Source organism: Alligator mississippiensis, chromosome 13 (genome assembly GCF_030867095.1).
Source record: "Alligator mississippiensis isolate rAllMis1 chromosome 13, rAllMis1, whole genome shotgun sequence".
Taxonomy (NCBI): domain Eukaryota; kingdom Metazoa; phylum Chordata; order Crocodylia; family Alligatoridae; genus Alligator; species Alligator mississippiensis.
The window spans coordinates 54548455-54566445 of record NC_081836.1 but is presented as its reverse complement, the minus strand read 5'-3'; the positions used below and the strand labels follow the sequence as shown (position 1 = coordinate 54566445).

Here is a 17991-nt window from a genome sequence, read left to right as displayed (position 1 = left end):
GAGTATCTTGGGTGTAAAGATATTGCGGTCGTTAGACGATTAAATGCTTCCTATCTGCAAAGTTTTCTTTATCAAGCACATTTCATAGACTTGGCTCCAGAATGGCCTCGGCCCAAAGGAACTGCTCAGCAAACTACGTAAGAGGACAGGCTGTAATGGCTTTTGTGCAGTTGTTGTTCCCGGTACACTGAAATTCTTCCTGATCAAAGTTCTTTGCCTCTTGCAGAGCCTCTCGTATCTCTGCTTGAAGAAAAAAAAAGGGAAAATCTGATCTATCACTGTTTGGCTGCTCCAGGCTTTGGGGTAATTATCTGAGAAATGTCTCATTCAACTAATCTTATTCTCCTCTTAATTTATGGCTGATGACTTTGCAGTGCCATAGATGAATTGTTTTCATAGATTCATAGATGTTAGGGTCGGAAGGGACCTCAATAGATCATCAAGTCCGACCCCCTGCATAAGCAGGAAAGAGTGTTGGGTCTAAATGACCCCAGCTAGATACTCGTCTAACCTCCTCTTGAAGACCCCCAGGGTAGGGGAGAGCACCACCTCCCTTGGGAGCCCGTTCCACACCTTGGCCACTCGAACTGTGAAGAAGTTCTTCCTAATGTCCAGTCTAAATCTGCTCTCTGCTAGCTTGTGGCCATTGTTTCTTGTAACCCCCGGGGGCGCCTTGGTGAATAAATCCTCACCAATTCCCTTCTGTGCCCCCGTGATGAACTTATAGGCAGCCACTAGGTCGCCTCTCAACCTTCTCTTGCGGAGGCTGAAAAGGTCCAGTTTCACTAGTCTCTCCTCGTAGGGCTTGGTCTGCAGGCCCTTGACCATACGAGTTGCCCTTCGCTGTACCCTCTCCAGGTTATCCGCATCCTTCTTGAAGTGCGGCGCCCAGAATTGCACGCAGTACTCCAACTGCGGTCTGACCAGCGCCCGATAGAGGGGAAGTATCACCTCCCTGGACCTATTTGTCATGCATCTGCTGATGCACGATAAAGTGCCATTGGCTTTTCTGATGGCTTCGTCACACTGCCGGCTCATGTTCAACTTGGAGTCCACTAGGACTCCAAGATCCCTTTCCACCTCCGTGCCACCCAGCAGGTCATTCCCTAGGCTGTAGGTGTGCTGGACATTTTTCCTCCCTAGGTGCAGCACTTTGCATTTCTCCTTGTTGAACTGCATCCTGTTGTTTTCTGCCCACTTGTCCAGCCTATCCAGGTCTGCTTGCAGCTGTTCCCTGCCCTCCGGCGTGTCCACTTCTCCCCATAGCTTTGTGTCATCTGCAAACTTGGACAGAGTACATTTCACTCCCACGTCCAAGTCGCTGATGAAGACATTAAAGAGTATCGGTCCAAGGACCGAACCCTGCGGGACCCCACTACCCACACCCTTCCAGGTCGAGACCGACCCATCTACCACGACTCTTTGGGTGCGACCCTCTAGCCAATTCGCCACCCACCGAACTGTGCAGTCATCAACATCACAGCCTCTTAACTTGTTCACCAGTATGGGGTGGGATACCGTATCGAAGGCCTTCCTGAAGTCCAGGTATACGACATCCACCCCTCCTCCTGTGTCCAGGCGTTTTGTAACCTGGTCATAAAAAGAGACTAGGTTGGTCAGGCACGATCTGCCCGCCACAAACCCATGCTGGTTTCCCCTCAGCATAATTTGCCCTGCCGGGCTCTCACAAATGTGAGCCTTGATAATTTTTTCAAAGACTTTACCAAGGATGGAGGTGAGACTGACTGGCCTATAGTTGCCCGGGTCCTCCTTCCTCCCCTTTTTGAAAATGGGGACCACGTTAGCCCTTTTCCAGTCCTCCGGGACTTGGCCCGTGCGCCACGAGCATTCGAATATTCCTGCCAGTGGCTCTGCAATGACGTCGGCCAGTGCCTTCAGCACCCTCGGATGGAGCCCATCCGGGCCTGCCGACTTAAAGGCATCCAGTTCTTCCAAATGACTCTGCACCATCTCAGGGTCTACGCATGGCAGTCTGGCGCCTTGCTGCTGCCTCTCTACAACCCCAGTGAGAGACTTGTCGCGCTCCTCGCTTAGGAACACTGAGGCAAAGAACTCGTTGAGGAGTTCAGCCTTGTCCCCTCTATCTGTCACCAATTGCTGCTGCCCATTTAGCAGGGGTCCTATTCCTCCCTGGGCCTTCTTTTTACTCCCAATATATCTAAAAAACAATTTCTTGTTGTCCTTTACTTGGGTTGCCATCCTCAGCTCCATGGTAGCTTTGGCCTGCCTAACTGCCTCCCTACAAGCACGAGCAGAGGAGGTATATTCATCTTTAGTGATCTCACCCTTTTTCCACTTTTTATGTGCTCCCCTTTTGGCCCTTAGGCTGCCCTGGATTTCTCTGGTCAGCCATGGAAGCCTCCTGGCCCCTTTCCCTCTTTTGCCTCGCTCGGGGATCATCTTGCTTTGTGCCCAAAGGATCGTTTCCTTTAGGCACAGCCACCCTTCTTGGGCACCCATCCCATCAAAACTCCTGCTCTGCAGTGCTTCCTTGACTAATCGCCTGAGTGCAATGAGATCAGCTTTCCTAAAGTCTAGCACTTTCACCCTACTAGTTACCTTACCCACTCGCCGTCTTATGTTGAATTCTATCATAAGGTGATCACTGTCTCCCAGATAGCTACCGATTTGGAGGTCCCCTATCATGTCATCTCCCGTTGCCAATACCAGATCCAGTATGGCATTCCCCCTAGTGGGACCATGCACCTCCTGTGTCAGGTGGAGGTCCTGTACACAAGTTAGAAACCTGCGTGAGCGATGGGACCTTGCTGTCTGCGTCTCCCAGCAGATGTCCGGGTAGTTTAGGTCCCCCATGACTACCGCCTCTTTAGCTTTTATGGTCTCCGAGAGTTGCCTCAGGAGCCCCGCATCTATTTCTTCCCCTTGGTGTGGGGGTCTGTAACAGACCCCTACCACCAAATCCCTTTCTCCTTGCCCCCCATGTAGCCTAACCCACAATCCTTCTACTACCTCAGCCTCGGATTCTGTCTTGATGAGGGTTGATGTATATTGCTCACTGACATAAAGTGCAACCCCCCCCCTTTCTTCCCCGACCTGTCCTTTCTTTGTTGACATTGTCCCCATGCATGCACTTGATACAGTCTTTCCTGAATGCTACCACCTGATCTGGTTTTATTTTCTCATTTGGCAATGTTCTTTGAAAGAGTACGTTCAAGTCCCAGTTATTTCCCTGGGTTTCTCTTCCCTACTGCTCCTGAAGGTAAAATATGGTTTTGCTGGGCTTGGGAGAGGTGGAGAGCATGCTTATAGGTTTCTGCTAAAGTAGCACCTGGAGAATGAAGTCCTTGAACTGCATAAGATAGGAAGCGCGACCGAAGATCAGCAAAGCCGTGACACCAAAGATTAGCAAAGCCATGAGACTGCCCCTCTGCACTGGGCTGTCAACAAACAGGGTGAACAAACTATTGAAAATCAAAGAAGTATTTTTCCTGAATGATTTCTCATAGGAAGTAGAGGAGGCAGTAGAAATGTGGGCTCATATTTCCAAAAGACCCCTAAGGGTTTGAGACCCTGTATCCATCCATCCATCCATCCATCCATCCATCCATCCATCCATCCATCCATCCATTTTAATTAACTCCTTTGCATTTTAATGAGAACACTATCTCCACCCATCCACCAGGCAGCTCTGAAAATCCCAGTGGTCAGTTGTCCGGCTGCTGGTGACCCTGCCGGTCTGAGTCTTTCTTCATCCAGCACGGGGTTCCAGGCAGGGGGATTTGTGTTGAGAATCACTTCACATTTTAACTACAAATGTTTGCGTTCCAAAGCAAGGGATATTTCTGAAGTGGCCTTTGCCATATCCTAACAGCAGTGCTTCATGTTCAGAAGAAACCCAAATTCATCTCCCAGATGCTGCCTGCCTGGGGTCACCAGCAGCAGAAATAGTCTGTTTTGGACAGGAAAGGAGGTTGCCTGTTACTCATCGACATGTTTGAGAATTGGTATTTGCGTCTTTGTCTAGCAAGCGCAGCACATAATAAGCCTAGAATAAACAGTCTGCAATAGTACGTGGATCGGAGCTCCTGACGTAACAGGTGGCAAGATCCTCAGCTGGTGGAAATCAGTGCTGCTTCGTGGACATTGAATGGGTTTGGGAGACTCAGGGATCCAGCCCCAAACCCCTCTTGTAGACTTGCTTTTGCAAGCCTCAAATTGAAAATAAGAAGCAAATAAGCATTAAGGCAGGAGGTGCGAGTTTTACGTCCTTTCCTGTGAAGAGGCCAACAGACAACGATTCTAGTGTGGTCTGAAAAAAAAATGCAAACCTCATCCCCTCCCTGATGTATGCTTTGAATGGTCTGATAGAAACTCAAAGCAAACCCAAAGTTGCTCTATGTGGTCTCACACCAACGCATTCCCCCTCTCCAGTCCCTGCCTTTTCTGCCAGATGTCTTAGAAATGGAGCAAGGATTGCAACAAGGATGTGGAGCTGGGAAGAGAAGACATTAACGGTTACACACTGACCTAAATAACATGCAAACAGATGCTGTGGGAAAAGCAAAGTCGTTATGGGTGAAAGAAGCTGTGAAGGAAATGACTGACTTAACAGTCGTTGATGATGTTGGCAGGAAGAAACCTTTTTTAAAAAAAAAAAAAATACCAAGTACTTTTATTGTGACGCCGCTGGTCGTAATGTTTGTTGCTGGTGAATTATTGGGTGTTCTTTCACAATCGCCCCTTTGGACCAATAGGAACAGCCGCTCCCAGTTCAATTATCCCTGGGTAATGGGCTTGCTCTGTGAATAACTGACTGTCGGTGGTAATATGATTACAGCAGTGTCCCCATTTATTGCACCTAATCCTTCAGCCAAAGAAGTGCATAATTTTCACTGTGATACTTGCGCTACTGCTGAGACTTTTTTTAGTCCTTAAAATTCATGCTCAGGCCCATAGAATTAGCCCCTGGTGATCGACTGTCACCTACACTCTGTCTTCCCATTCCCAGTTCTTTCATAACTGGCTTTTTAATGTGAGAAGCAGGGTTTCTTTGGTAGTATCTTGCTTCCCACATATTCCCTGGACCATTCTGGCTACAACAGGACTGTGAATCTACTGCAGTGGGCTTTCTCCATGTCACGCCTCTGAGTTAGCAGCTCCGATGTGCATGGTGAATAAAGCAAGTGAGATACTCACGCAGTGACCTGGCCTTCTAGATGGGGCGCATGAGATCCAAGGAAATGTGCAGGCAGAAGTGCTGCTGCCGCTGTATAAAGTTACTACCCCTCAAGCAGCTCTGGAAGCTTTGGCTAGCGCAAAGCACAGCTGCTTGTTTAGCTGGTGCAACGCCACATCTGGAGCATCACATTGCAGCCCTGCTCCAGAGTCTCAGCTGGCTTCCACAGCGTGTCTGGTTGCAATTCAAGGTGCCGGAGGGAGCGACAGGGCGTGTTGAGAGCCCTTCTTTCAAAAAATCAGCTCCTCAATTTCCATGCCGTGAACATGAATTTAGGAACCTGGGCAGACAAAGTTCTTTAGTAAATCTGATATCTTTTATTAGACCAACTCAAATTCACCCCAAGAACTTTGTCTACCTTTGTCCTTAGACCCACATGGCTACAACCTACACCCCTGTAATTTAGGAACCTGGATTTTGATTTTCATTCTTGGAAATCTTGTTCTTAGCTACTTCCATACCGAGCCTGGGTTATTTCCTGCAACCTGTAGGAAAAATCTAGCTGTCCAGTCAGCCCTAATACAATTGTATTTTATTACTGTGTCTTCATACCCCTTTAGAGGCAGGTTTTAAACGCATTCCCACCTTCATGTCTTATTTATTTTCCTCCGTGGTTTCACTTCAATTTTGTTGTTTTATTTCCAGCCCATTTAGTTTGGCTCATAAAGTTAATATCACCTGCACAGCAACAGGTGTATCATTATAGTGACCTCATCTCCATTTTAGGAACAGGTGAGGAAAACAAAGCCTCTCACATTGGGTTGTAATGAAAAAAGGCCATGTGTAACATCCTGGAGAAACATGCTGATCAGCACTGCTAGTTCATTCTTGGTGTGGCCTGTCCAGGCCAATGTCATCTTTCTGGAAATAGCTTTCCTAAGGTTTTAGTTCTGTACCTTCATGTTCGTACTGTTTGAAGCAGTCAAATCATCCTTCTCCCACCTCCCTCTGCCTTTGTGACAGCCACCCTGGCTGATGCCCCAGGGACTGAACCTCTGACTTTCAGGGCATAAAAGGCGGAGAGGTTTTATGTCTTCTCCATCCCTCTGTCCACCTATATGTTACAGGGAGATGCTTATAACCTGAAGGCCATTGGATTTGCAGCAAGAAGGGGCAGAGGAGTCCTATTGATAATGCATGTCGATGCTTTAAATACTTGACTCACGTTTCTTTGTTTGACATCGCAGTCGTGGCTTGGGAAAATACAATTTAGCAGGTAGAAATGGAGGATCAGATGCTTGAAACGCTCCTTGTGCACCATCTGCAAGTCCTTTCTAAGCCATTGGTCTGTGGATGGTCACTTGATATCCACTGGGATAGACCAGAGACCAACTCTTGAGTGACGGTGCACCCAAGGCAGGTGTGGCTGGTAGAGCCTGGAGTGGATATTTTGGAGCTATGCAGAGAAGAAGGTCAATGCAGACCTCACCGCCAAGATGCAGTGCAAAACTCATCTATGGGCAGGGGCTTTCCTTTGATAAGAGATGCTGCTAAGTGGCGCAGTGACAAAATGGCCTTCTTCAGGTGATGCAGCAGTACCACAGAGAATGGAGTTCCTTTGTCAGCACTCCTTGCTGTAGATGCGTGGATATCATCATGGTGATGGGCACATTGGAAATACCCACCATTGATAGGGAGACATCTGGGCGTCTAGGCTTCCATACACATATTTTGAGGTGCTCTGTGAAGGGGGGCATGCCCAACGCTATCTTCACTGGACAGCGGTTCCTTCCTGATGTAGAAGGACATTTCCAGCCTGAGGTTCACCTGCTTTGTATTTGGAATGGATTTAAAGGCTTTGGATGGAGCATGGCAGTGTCTCTTCTTAGGACATGGTATGACAATAGGCTACTGCTTGCCCAGAACAGTCATAAAAAAGCATGTGACACCGGGGCCTGTGTTAAAAGGGTCATTTTAATGATCAACCTACTGCCTTGCTTTCTTCTTTGTTGAGCGGGGTCGGCTGATCCCTCACCTACAGAAGGGTGATGTGCGATAAGGTTGACTTCTGGCTGCCAAGGTTATGTTACAGGTACAGCAATAATTGGAGCTGCTGAAAACTGTGTTGATTGTCATGGCACTGGGTAGGAAATGCTCAGAGGGTTTATTTACCCATTGTGGAAAACGCCTGCGTTCATCACGTATGGTGCAAATAGAGATTCTGTTTGGGGAGATATACAACATGACTCCAGGGAAAGACAGGCCATTATCGCAGTGCAAACACATCCCTCGAGCTGCAAGCTGAACACCAGGGGAATCGAACGAGACATGCTGATTAGGGTAATTAATGTTTGCCTGAGTATCCAGGCATGAAAGCAAAGGCTGGGATGGCTGGAAGAGGAGGCTGAGGGAAGGGAAGACCGTGCCAAAATAAGCCTCTCTGCATGCTGGTGGCAGATACTTGGGCTTCGTTCTCAGTGACCTGCTTTCTCTGCTATCGGGCACGTTCTGGGCTCATTGGACTCTGAAGCCGTGCAGGGTAAATCAGAGGCACCACAGGGCTGTGTTAGCCTGGGCTCTATTCCCCATGAGCCCAGAGCATTCAGTGCAGCGCGTTTTGCTACCCTTTTGCTAAAGCAGTGTTGAGGGTGTGTGATGTCCGAGTGGGAGGTGAAACAGCAGCAGCTGGTCTCTGCTATGGGTTTTTTCCCCTCTTTGCATCCTCATCTCTGAAATGCATGCAGTTTGCATGGGGCTGGTTCTGCCTACTTGGGCCTGGTCTGACCCTGGCTACCCCTGGGGTCACCCCTGGCTTCCGCCCCAGCCTGGACCAACTACGGCTGACACATGTCTGGCTGACTCGACCTGCCTAGCCACTTCTCAGTGCAGCTGAAGTCAGTAGGAGTTCTTCAGTAGACTTTGGTTGGGCATTTTGAACTCACACTTTTCCCTGGGCATGAGTGTAAAGACATACCACCTGTGCTGGCTTCTGTTAGACCTGTTCCCTTCCATGCCACGTATCCAGCACGTGCAAATTGTTTGACCCAGCAAGTCACAAACCAGGCTGAGATGTTGGCTTTTTTTTTTGTATATATGATTTGCCGACATTCTCCTGCTAGTACTGCTACTTCCCCCTGAGTCTGAGGAACCCTGCTTTTTCCATGCCTTTGAAACCTACATTTCCATTCTTTTCTGTGCCAGTGCAAAGGATAGAAACCTGCAGCTTTCATATAAGTGAAAAAAATGATCCTCCAGTACTTGAGTGACTCCAGGAGCTGGGCTTTGAACACACCAAACGCTGCAGTATTCAAAGTAAAATCACAGAAGGTAGCAATGCTCTTAGCATGTTAGAAAGCAAAGGAAAAAAATTGGACTCCGTCCACTCAAGGGAATTGGGGCTATACAGAAACTTAATTAAGATTAGAGTCCCACTCAGACTGGATAGAACATTATCTAAGGGATTCCGATTATTATTTGGACCAAAGATGTGTGAGGCCTATTAAAAACCTTTAGTTAACTTTAATTTAATTAAATGTCAGTGTTCACGATGATCGTTATAAAGGCCTTTTAGAAAGCGTCTCACGTGGCAGTGACTTCTTCAGAAAGAATGTGCACCAGTCAGCAAGACCTGCTACCCTTTCTCTGTGCTCAAAGTTATTTTGAAGTGTGTGTGTCTAGTACTTTTCCCTCATCAGTTCTGATCTTCCTCCCAAATTCCTACTCTCAGGCTTCAGAGGTGAATCATTCCAGAGCACATGTCCAACATGTAAAAATATTTGGTTTAGTGTGTGGGGGGAGAGGGAAAGGGACAAGATAACCCAGCAGATCTTTTCCAACACTCAGCTTCTGTGCTTCAGGTTTTGCAGCCTCAAGCACTTTATATGGACAAGGCTGCTGCCCTCTCCCAGAAGGGCCTGGGTGTGATAAAACTTGCTTTGAAGAATGGAAGAACTGCTTTTAAACATGCAGTGGAGAAACTTCAATATTTTTAGCCCCATGCCCTGGGTTCCAAGTAGGAGTAACTGCACCAGTCACTGCCCTGGCACTTTGCTTTTCTCAGGAAATAATCAGAACAACTGAGGAGCCATCATCTCAGATTAGCTCTGGAGAATAAAAACAGATTCTGAATCTTCCTACCCAATTTCTTTCTCATGTTCCAGCCTCTGAACCCCAGATCTCCCATAAAGATGCTCCTAAAGCTATTAATATGATGCTTCAATTACAGATCCCTTTTCTTTCCCACAGTTTCACACAAGCGATGAAGAGCCAACCAAAGCTGGAAGATTTGGATTGCCTTTTTTCCTACTATGTGGGCTTGGTCCTCCTGGGAACAGGAACCTTGTTTGTCCTCTCCAGTTTCTTGGCATTGGGATTCATCGGGACTTTCTTAGGTAAGGCTGCCATTGTCATTGGCTACAGTGCAACGTTTTCTTGTGGCGTGTGCCCTAGGCAGGCCAGGAATTTCAAGGTAACTACTGACTCATAGTAACTTAGTGGTTCAATGTTCCCTGAAGGGGATTCTCAGCGTTTGGATTTCTTTTAAGAGGTCTCTGGTGGGACACCAGAAATAAAGCCACTCAGGATCACAAGCTCTCGACTATTTTGGGTGTAACAGCCAGGCAGGGCACACATGAGATGAGTTTCAAAAGGACCTATGGTGACGGAGGTGGCTGCATCTCACTGAGTGTCAATGAGACTGAGGCTCCTAAGTCTCTGAAACACCTTTGAAAAAATGGCCCGTGATCAGAAAGAGTCGGTTTCCAGGAATTCAGCTTTCCAGATCAGCAAGGCTGCCTAACAGTACCAACACAACTTTGCAAACCCAGATCAACCATCTGTCCCTCTTACTCCCTACACCTTTCCTTCAAAGCAGTAGGAGAGGAGGCATTGTTTTTAAAGGAGCCTTTAGGAACAAAGACATTTAAAATGTGGGGAAAAATACCATTGACTCAGACAAAGCCACTCTGACTGAAATTAGCCTCCTGAGCTTCCTTCAGGGTCCTCCACATAAAAGCAGTCCTTTATGTTCTGTTTAGTTAATTAAGAACGTGGCTTCTAAATCCCCTCACACAGAGAGCAGAACAATCCTAGCAGACAAAGCAGTGATGTGCAGTAATCCTCTGCCTATTGCTCCCGGAGAGGTATTGGCCTTGGGCCTCTCCCGCAACATGGCAGCCAGTGCTTTGTCCTGGAAAATCTGTTCTTCTACTGTCATTTCTCACAGCTGGACAAGACTCTTATCCTCATTGTCAAGGAGCTTGCTCTGGACTGTTGGTTGCATTTCCCTCCCTGTGCAGCAGCATTTAAGTGGTAGAAGAAATGACTCATGCATTTAGTTTGTTCAGTTGGTGAGTAAAACTCTTTAGCCTCTATCTGCATGGAAGGCGTTATGTAAATCTGAGATCTATACCATTATCATCCTTCCCTCCTTCTGCCTCTCTATTTTCTATGAATAAGAGCAGCATAGAGGTCTCATGTAGTATTTCCTTGTCTTTCTCTGTTGCTGCGTATCAGAGTTACTCTTGGATTTACAGTTATCGAGGCTTGATGTCACTGGATGTTTTCTCTCACCGAGTTGTTAGCTCAGTGATGTTTTTAATGTGGTTTTATGGGAGTTTTTAGTTCTACTGAACTTTTTATAGAGCATATTTTATATAATGTTTTGCACAGTACATGTACCTGCTACAGCACGTATATAGGTGGGTCTGTGGCTGTAGAAAGTACCAAAGTACTGAAGATAGAATTTTCCCCAGCGACTTCAAAATCCAAATCCCATCTGAAAGGCACCTGTGAAAGTCCCATGCTGAGATCCCAGCTTTGGATTCATGCCACACACAACCCCCAGTCAACCCAGCCATAAATGGGTATCTGGTCATTCAGGTTGAGGGGGTCAAGACAGTTGCCCCTGAAGATAGCTACATCACTCCTTGGTGTGCTGATGTCTATAGGAACCACTGTGCCCAAAACAGGCTAAACTTATGGGGCTCTAAGCATGGGAGAACCTATGGCCTTTTTGATGTACAAATTATTCAGGCTTATTCTTAGGTAATGCACAAGGGTGGGAAAATCTGTGCCAGCCTTCTCTCCAGTCAGTGCATCCATTACAGTGCTATGGTCCAGTCCTTCCCTCAGTTCTTCCAGAGCAGCCCCATCCCCACTGACGTCAAAGACTATAGGAAGAAGGGGTGGTTGCAAGGGTGATGACAGAGAGAGCTCTGAAAGTGTCCATGGATGCTTTTAGGTTGATGTATATAATAAATGATCTGTTATCTGTATTGCCAGAGTACCTAGGAGCCCAAGTCATGGACCAGATTCCTGTTGCACTAGGCACTGGACAAACACAGAACAAAAAGGACAGTCCTGCCCTCAGCTGCTTGCAGTCAAAGTAAAATGCACTTCCGCCCCAGGGGGGCTGGCATCTCAGCTGGACCTCACCATGCATATGCAGCAGCTCAACAGTGGATGAAGCAGGAGCTCAGGTCTCTGCCCACCCAGCATTAATATTAAGTTCAGTGGGAGCCCACACACTGATTCAAGTTCATCAGGCATTTGTTTCCTTCGCAGTTTTCACGGGTCAGCTCATTGCCACTTAAATTCATCCATGGCCATCTAAATAGTCTGACCTCACTTCCTGGTGGGTGGATGCGTGGAGAGAATCCTTTCTCCAGCAGCCGCTGGCTCAGATAGTAATAATCTTGTCTTTATTGCGCTTTTGATCTGAGCCTTTAATCAACATGCTTTACAAACCTAATTAAATTAATCCTTGCAGCATTGCTCCTGCAGGAGACAGTGAGGGAATTCTCATTACTGCTTTGCAACTGGAGACAGAGGCACAGAGGGATGTATTGAGTTGCCGAAGGTCTTGCTACCAGCGATGGAAGCCAGGAGTCCCAAAGGCATGCTCTGGCCTTGAGTCTGTGCCTCCATGCTCCTTGACAGGCCTCATCCTTATGGTCCCTCTTTCACCCATGCAACACCGATCCCACCTGCTTTTGTCTAACAACCGTCTTGTGTGGTTGTAGCTCTTCTGCCACCATCTCTGTTTCCAGAAAGGAAAAATCCGGTTGTCCCCTGGCATCTTCAGAAGCAGGGACTAAGTCATCATGGTGGCCTCTCCTCCTGGATGCCCGGGCACCTGGTGGGGAAATTGAAGCTGAGAAAGGCTCAGCCACTGGGTGTCAGTTTTGTGTGCAGATTGGTTGAGCGTTGTCTCCAAGTGGAGCCAGGTCTGCACTGTTTACGTAAAGCCTGATTCATCGCTGACTACAAGGATCCTTTGGACTTGAGTTTCCAATGAAAAGCAAACAAGTGAGTCAGGTTGAGCGTAAATGCAGAGTGACTCTGCTCCCCTCAGTGCTGTGAAGAGAGCTCTCTCCCAGTGGCTCTCATCTTCCTCTGCCTGCAGGTGAAACAGTGCAGCCAAAAAAAACCCCACGCAGCTAGAGAAGATTTATCCATGCTGATGGCTAGCCTAGCCCGAACATTACATAATCAAGCTTTGTGCAATCAAGATAGTATCCCTGCCATGAGTGCTCTCCACCGAAGCTGGTGGAGAATGGACGCCTTCAATATTTCCACGAATTTATCATGACTCAGCACCAACAAAACCAAATGAAAATCCTCTCTGCAGAATGAAGCTGCTGTGCCTGGTGACCTCCTTTGGTCTTGAAGAAAAACTTGAGCTGTGGGCATCTATTGCTCCTTGGAGAAAGGAATGGAGTGAATTCCCTAGTGGGATATTTTTGAATCCCCTTCTGTAGACAGAGGCTACATGGAGCAGGCCAGAACAAAGCCATCACATCACTTAACTTCTACCAATAGCCTGTGTGAGAGGGAAGCTTGGGAGAGCTGCCAAAATAACTGGCGTTTGATTCAACCCATCCCTTCACCTCCTACAAGAGCGAGGGGGCCATATGCCTATCTGGTGAAGGAGATGGACTGACCAAGAAGATAGCTGCTCAACCGGCCATTAGATTTCCCACGAAGTAATACACTTCGCATTTTCTAGCATTTGCAAAGGACCTTGCCTTTTGCGCATAGGGTGAGCTGTCTGGTTGGAGCACCGTGAGTCACTCTTCCTAAATGCGTTTTTTCTGTGCCACCCAATTTCCCGCACAGCAGTCTTGGTTCCAGCCCCTATTTTGCAGTGGCTGGGCATGTTCACTTGGGCTCATGCCGCTCCATTTTCTTTCTCCAGTGGAGAATAATCCTTCTCAGCAGTCGGCAAGGCCAGCTCTCCAGCATTTCCTTTCCTCATTGTGCCTTCACAATTGGAGCAATTCAGAAAGTGCTAAGCGCTTGCTGGAATTCTGGTTTAATGCTTGTTAGCAATGCAAGTCAGAAAATAGGGCAAACGCTGTAGCGGTTAATAGTTGCCTTGAAAGAGGTAATGAGGTTTTTCAGGGTGGGGAGGGACAAAACCCTTTGGAGTCCATCTGTCTCGCAACGGTCCATTATTCCTCCCAGCAAAGGAAGCAATGACCAAGATGTCAGGTAAATCTGACTGGACCAAACTCTGTTTCCTGGGTTGCATTGAAACTTATTAGTCTCTACAGCAAAGCAGTGGTGGGGATTTTGACAGCTAGAGCCAAGGCAGTTTGAAGAGGAAGCTGGCATAGTACATTACAGGGTTCACTATGCACTGAGATCCAAAGACCTCCTGCTTCAGTATCCACTTGATACATCCCCAGCAGGGATGTATAGCTTGGGTTTGTGCAGAAATAGCAGCCAGTGGCTCAGTGCAAGGTTCCAGATACCAACCTCCCCCCTCTTTAAGAAGGGGCTATTCCCTTTTTTGGGAGCTTGAGACCCACCTAGTGCTTAGAGCTTCCTAACGACACTCAGCACAGGGATAGATGCACCTCCCTAATAGTGATGTGCATTCACAAGGCCCCAGGGTTTGCTTAGGATGTTTATGTAAAGTTTCACCCATCCCCTTTGGTTGGAAATGTTAGCAGATCATATAGTCCTGGAGATTTCTGCTCTGCCCTAGAGTCTACTGGGATGGCAAGACTGCTAAGTTAGCTCCTTTTTTGGAACTGTGTTGCTTTTTCTTTTAGCCTGAAGCACAACCCCTCCCTACCTCCAAAGCAAACAAAAAAGCCATTAGCTTAGCTACCAGAACAACAGACCAGACTGATTTTAGACCTCAAAGATCTCACAAACATTTCCATGAGGCCAACCACCAGCTCAGCATTACATGGTCTGGGACCCCAAACCCAGTTTACGTTGGAGTCACCCTCGATCGTACCCTGCCATACAAAGAACACACCATGAAGACAAAAGCAAAGGTGAGCGCTCGGAACAGCATTGTGTACACCCTCGCCAACTCGAAATGAGGAGCTAGCCACTCAAACATCCAAACTGCTGCTCTGCCTCTCAGCTTCTCCTCAGCTGAGCATACATGCCCTGTATGGCAGAGATCTGTACATGCTAAGTGCCTTGACCCCATCCTGAATGATAGCTGCTGATGCATCACAGGATACCTGAAGCCTACCAGTCTAAAAACCGTGTGTACCTGCTGGCTGGCATCGCTCCGCCTGACATCAAAAAAGCAGTGGCCAGCAGGGTAGAACAATCGAGGCAAACTGAAGATGTGAGACGCGCTAACGTGGATGGGTCAGTATCGACCTGGAAGGGTGTGGGCAGTGAGGTCCCACAGGGCTCGGTCCTTGGACCGATACTCTTCAATGTCTTCATCAGCGACTTGGACGAGGGAGTGAAATGTACTCTGTCCAAGTTTGCGGATGACACAAAACTGTGGGGAGAAGTGGACACACCGGAGGGCAGAGAACAACTACAAGCAGACCTGGACAGGTTGGACAAGTGGGCAGAAAACAACAGAATGCAGTTCAACAAGGAGAAGTGCAAAGTGCTGCACCTAGGGAGGAAAAATGTCCAGCATACCTACTGCCTAGGAAATGACCTGCTGGGTGGCACGGAAGCGGAAAGGGATCTTGGAGTCCTAGTGGACTCCAAGATGAACATGAGTCGTCAGTGTGACGAAGCCATCAGAAAAGCTAATGGCACTTTATCGTGCATCAGCAGATGCATGACGAACAGATCCAAGGAGGTGATACTTCCCCTCTATCGGGCGCTGGTCAGACCGCAGTTGGAATACTGCGTGCAGTTTTGGGTGCCCCACTTCAAGAGGGAATCGGATAACCTGGAGAAGGTCCAGAGAAGGGCCACTCGTATGGTTAAGGGCTTGCAGGCCAAGCCCTACGAGGAGAGACTAGAGAACCTGGACCTCTTCAGCCTCCGCAAGAGAAGGTTGAGAGGCGACCTTGTGGCTGCCTACATGTTCATCATGGGGGCACAGAAGGGAATTGGTGAGTATTTATTCACCAAGGCGCCCCCGGGGGTTACAAGAAATAATGGCCACAAGCTAGCAGAGAGCAGATTTAGATTGGACATTAGGAAGAACTTCTTCACAGTTCGAGTGGCCATGGTCTGGAACGGGCTCCCAAGGGAGGTGGTGCTCTCCCCTACCCTGGAGGTCTTCAAGAGGAGGTTAGATATGCATCTAGCTGGGGTCATCTAGACCCAGCACTCTTTCCTGCCTATGCAGGGGGTCGGACTTGATGATCTATTGAGGTCCCTTCCGACCCTAACATATATGAATCTATGAACGTCTGAAATCACATAGGAGCTTCCTCACCAGCACCCAACCTCTCAATAGCACACCCAAGGACTACTGATGTGGAACAAGAAACTCAAGACAACACTTGACAGCAAATAAAAGGGCATTCCAGTGGCCGAGTCCGTACCACCAGGGGCTTATGAACCATAGCAGAGGTGAAAATGTCTCAACTACCTGCGCACCGGAGTTGGACTGTCCAAGGAACTAATGAAGAAGTGGGGCTATGCCATTGGTTCAACCACGTGTGACTGTGGCACAGAGCTTCAGGCTATGCAACACCTGCTGCAATGCCCGCTGCTTGGAGGCCCATGTACAGTGAAAGAGCTCACCGTGTACAATAAACGAGCACAAGGATGTGTAACAAAATGGCCAAATGTGATGTAGAGACACATGAAGAAGAACAGTTCCATTTGCAACTGCGGCAAGGTCCAGCTGAGTTCTGTTTCCATTGAAAGGGGTTCATCCAAATCTAGTTAACTCTACCATTCGTGGGCATTTCAAGGGGAGCCTGGAGCAAAGTCTGAAGCTGGGGAGCCACTGACCATTGGTGCAGCCATAGCAGGAGGCACCCGGTGAGACTGGAGGAAAAGCAAATGACCCCCAGCGAAGAAATGTTTTCACTGGGGATTTGGGGAATAGCATTTCCCAGAGCCAGGGAAGTGTCTGAACAGGGGATGGGTCAACCAGCAGATTCAGATTGCAACTCTTTTAGTGTTTGCTATCCTCTCCCTGAAATTTTCAGTGGTCAAGAAGTGGGTTTTGTCCTATAAACCTTCCAGCCTTCATGTTCTTTTGCTTGAAAAGAAAGGAATAGAATTGGATACAGTGCGGCCCCATGACAGAAGATTTTGATTTGCTTATCAGAGCTGTGTAGGAGGTGTATGAGTGTTTTACTTCCTGCATTAGTAGAAATTCAGCTCTGCATTATATTAGTAGTGCACAGTAAATAGATCATTAGTGGGTGCAAATATAGATGCATTATCACCTGATGGGCACAGTCACAGCTGGGTGTGCTATTCCCCCTCCTTTGTGTGCCCAGGTACACAGGAGCACTTTATTATTTATCTGTATTGTAATAATGTCCGTAGGACCCATCTTGACATCATGGTGTTAGGTACAAACATGCACATAGTAAGACAGTGACTGTCTAAATACCAGACAGGCAGCGGGTGGATGTAATCCTTTAGGCACAAGAAGGAAGCAGTTTTTTAAAAGGGCAAGCCCTGGCATTTCACCTGCAGGGTGTTAGCATCCAGCGTGACCTGAACAAATGCTGGTTAGGTTTTTGCCTTTGCACTTGGATTGCTTCAGAATACCTGCAGCTATTGTCTCTCTGTTTCTTAACCCCAGCGATTGAGATATGAGATTCCAAGCTACGGAGGAGGTTTGGGGAATGTTAATAATAGACTTCACGGACTCCCAGGGCTGCACGTGGTTTTATTTGTTTGCAACAGGCTTTCTCCAACTATGCAGCTTGCCTCTGGCCCCCACGGGGCATAACTCAGCCGATAAGCCAAGGCCAGCAAGACAGGTGCATTCTTTTGCTGTTGAACCTCATAGGAGTCTGTGTTATGCAACGAATGATTTAGCAACAGAGACGCTAATAGCCAAACACAAGAACAAGCCACGTGAGGAACAGCATTTGGTCCATTAATACCCCCAAAGAAGATGCAGAAATTGACTGCTGCGCTGAAGACGATGAGCTATACGTTCCAGTCTCAGTGGGGCTCGTCAGCCATGAATAGCTCAGCGCCAAAGTGGGCAAGGAACACTTCGACGCAATCTATAGAACTGACTGGGGAGGAGATTGCCACACTGCTAAGAGAGTTGCTCACACGTATAATGCTAACACCAGGCAATTATCCCACTAATCGCATATAGCTGAAGTCAGAAGGGGTGGTGTAATTGGCCGGCAACTGCTTATTCTTGGAAATAAAGGTTTTGCGCTACGTGAGGCCAAGGAAATGGCAGTGTGATCCAGGGAATAATAAGAGTAACTTTTGCCCCCCTGCAAAGGTCTTTTATGTGAAGATCTCCAAGCACTTTACAAATATACATTAACCCTCGCTACCCCCCTGCGGTGTGCAGGAAGACGAATATTATTATAATCATTCTACAGAAGTACGAGCAGAGGAAGGTTCTGCTGGCTTGGTGGTAGGCGGTGCTGCGCTTTGCAAAGACGAATGCTAAA

The 17991-nt window shown here is 47.7% G+C and overlaps 1 protein-coding gene across 3 annotated transcripts in view; it reads left to right on the top strand.

Moving 5' to 3' along the window:
- The window catches only part of PEMT (phosphatidylethanolamine N-methyltransferase), an 85962-nt gene that overhangs the window by 48466 nt on the left and 19505 nt on the right, over nt 1–17991 (top strand). For all 3 annotated transcript variants that reach the window (XM_059716795.1, XM_059716794.1, XM_006272736.4), the window contains exon 4: nt 9404–9549. In XM_059716795.1, coding sequence (XP_059572778.1) covers nt 9404–9549 — 146 coding nt within the window. The remainder of the gene's footprint in view (nt 1–9403; nt 9550–17991) is intronic.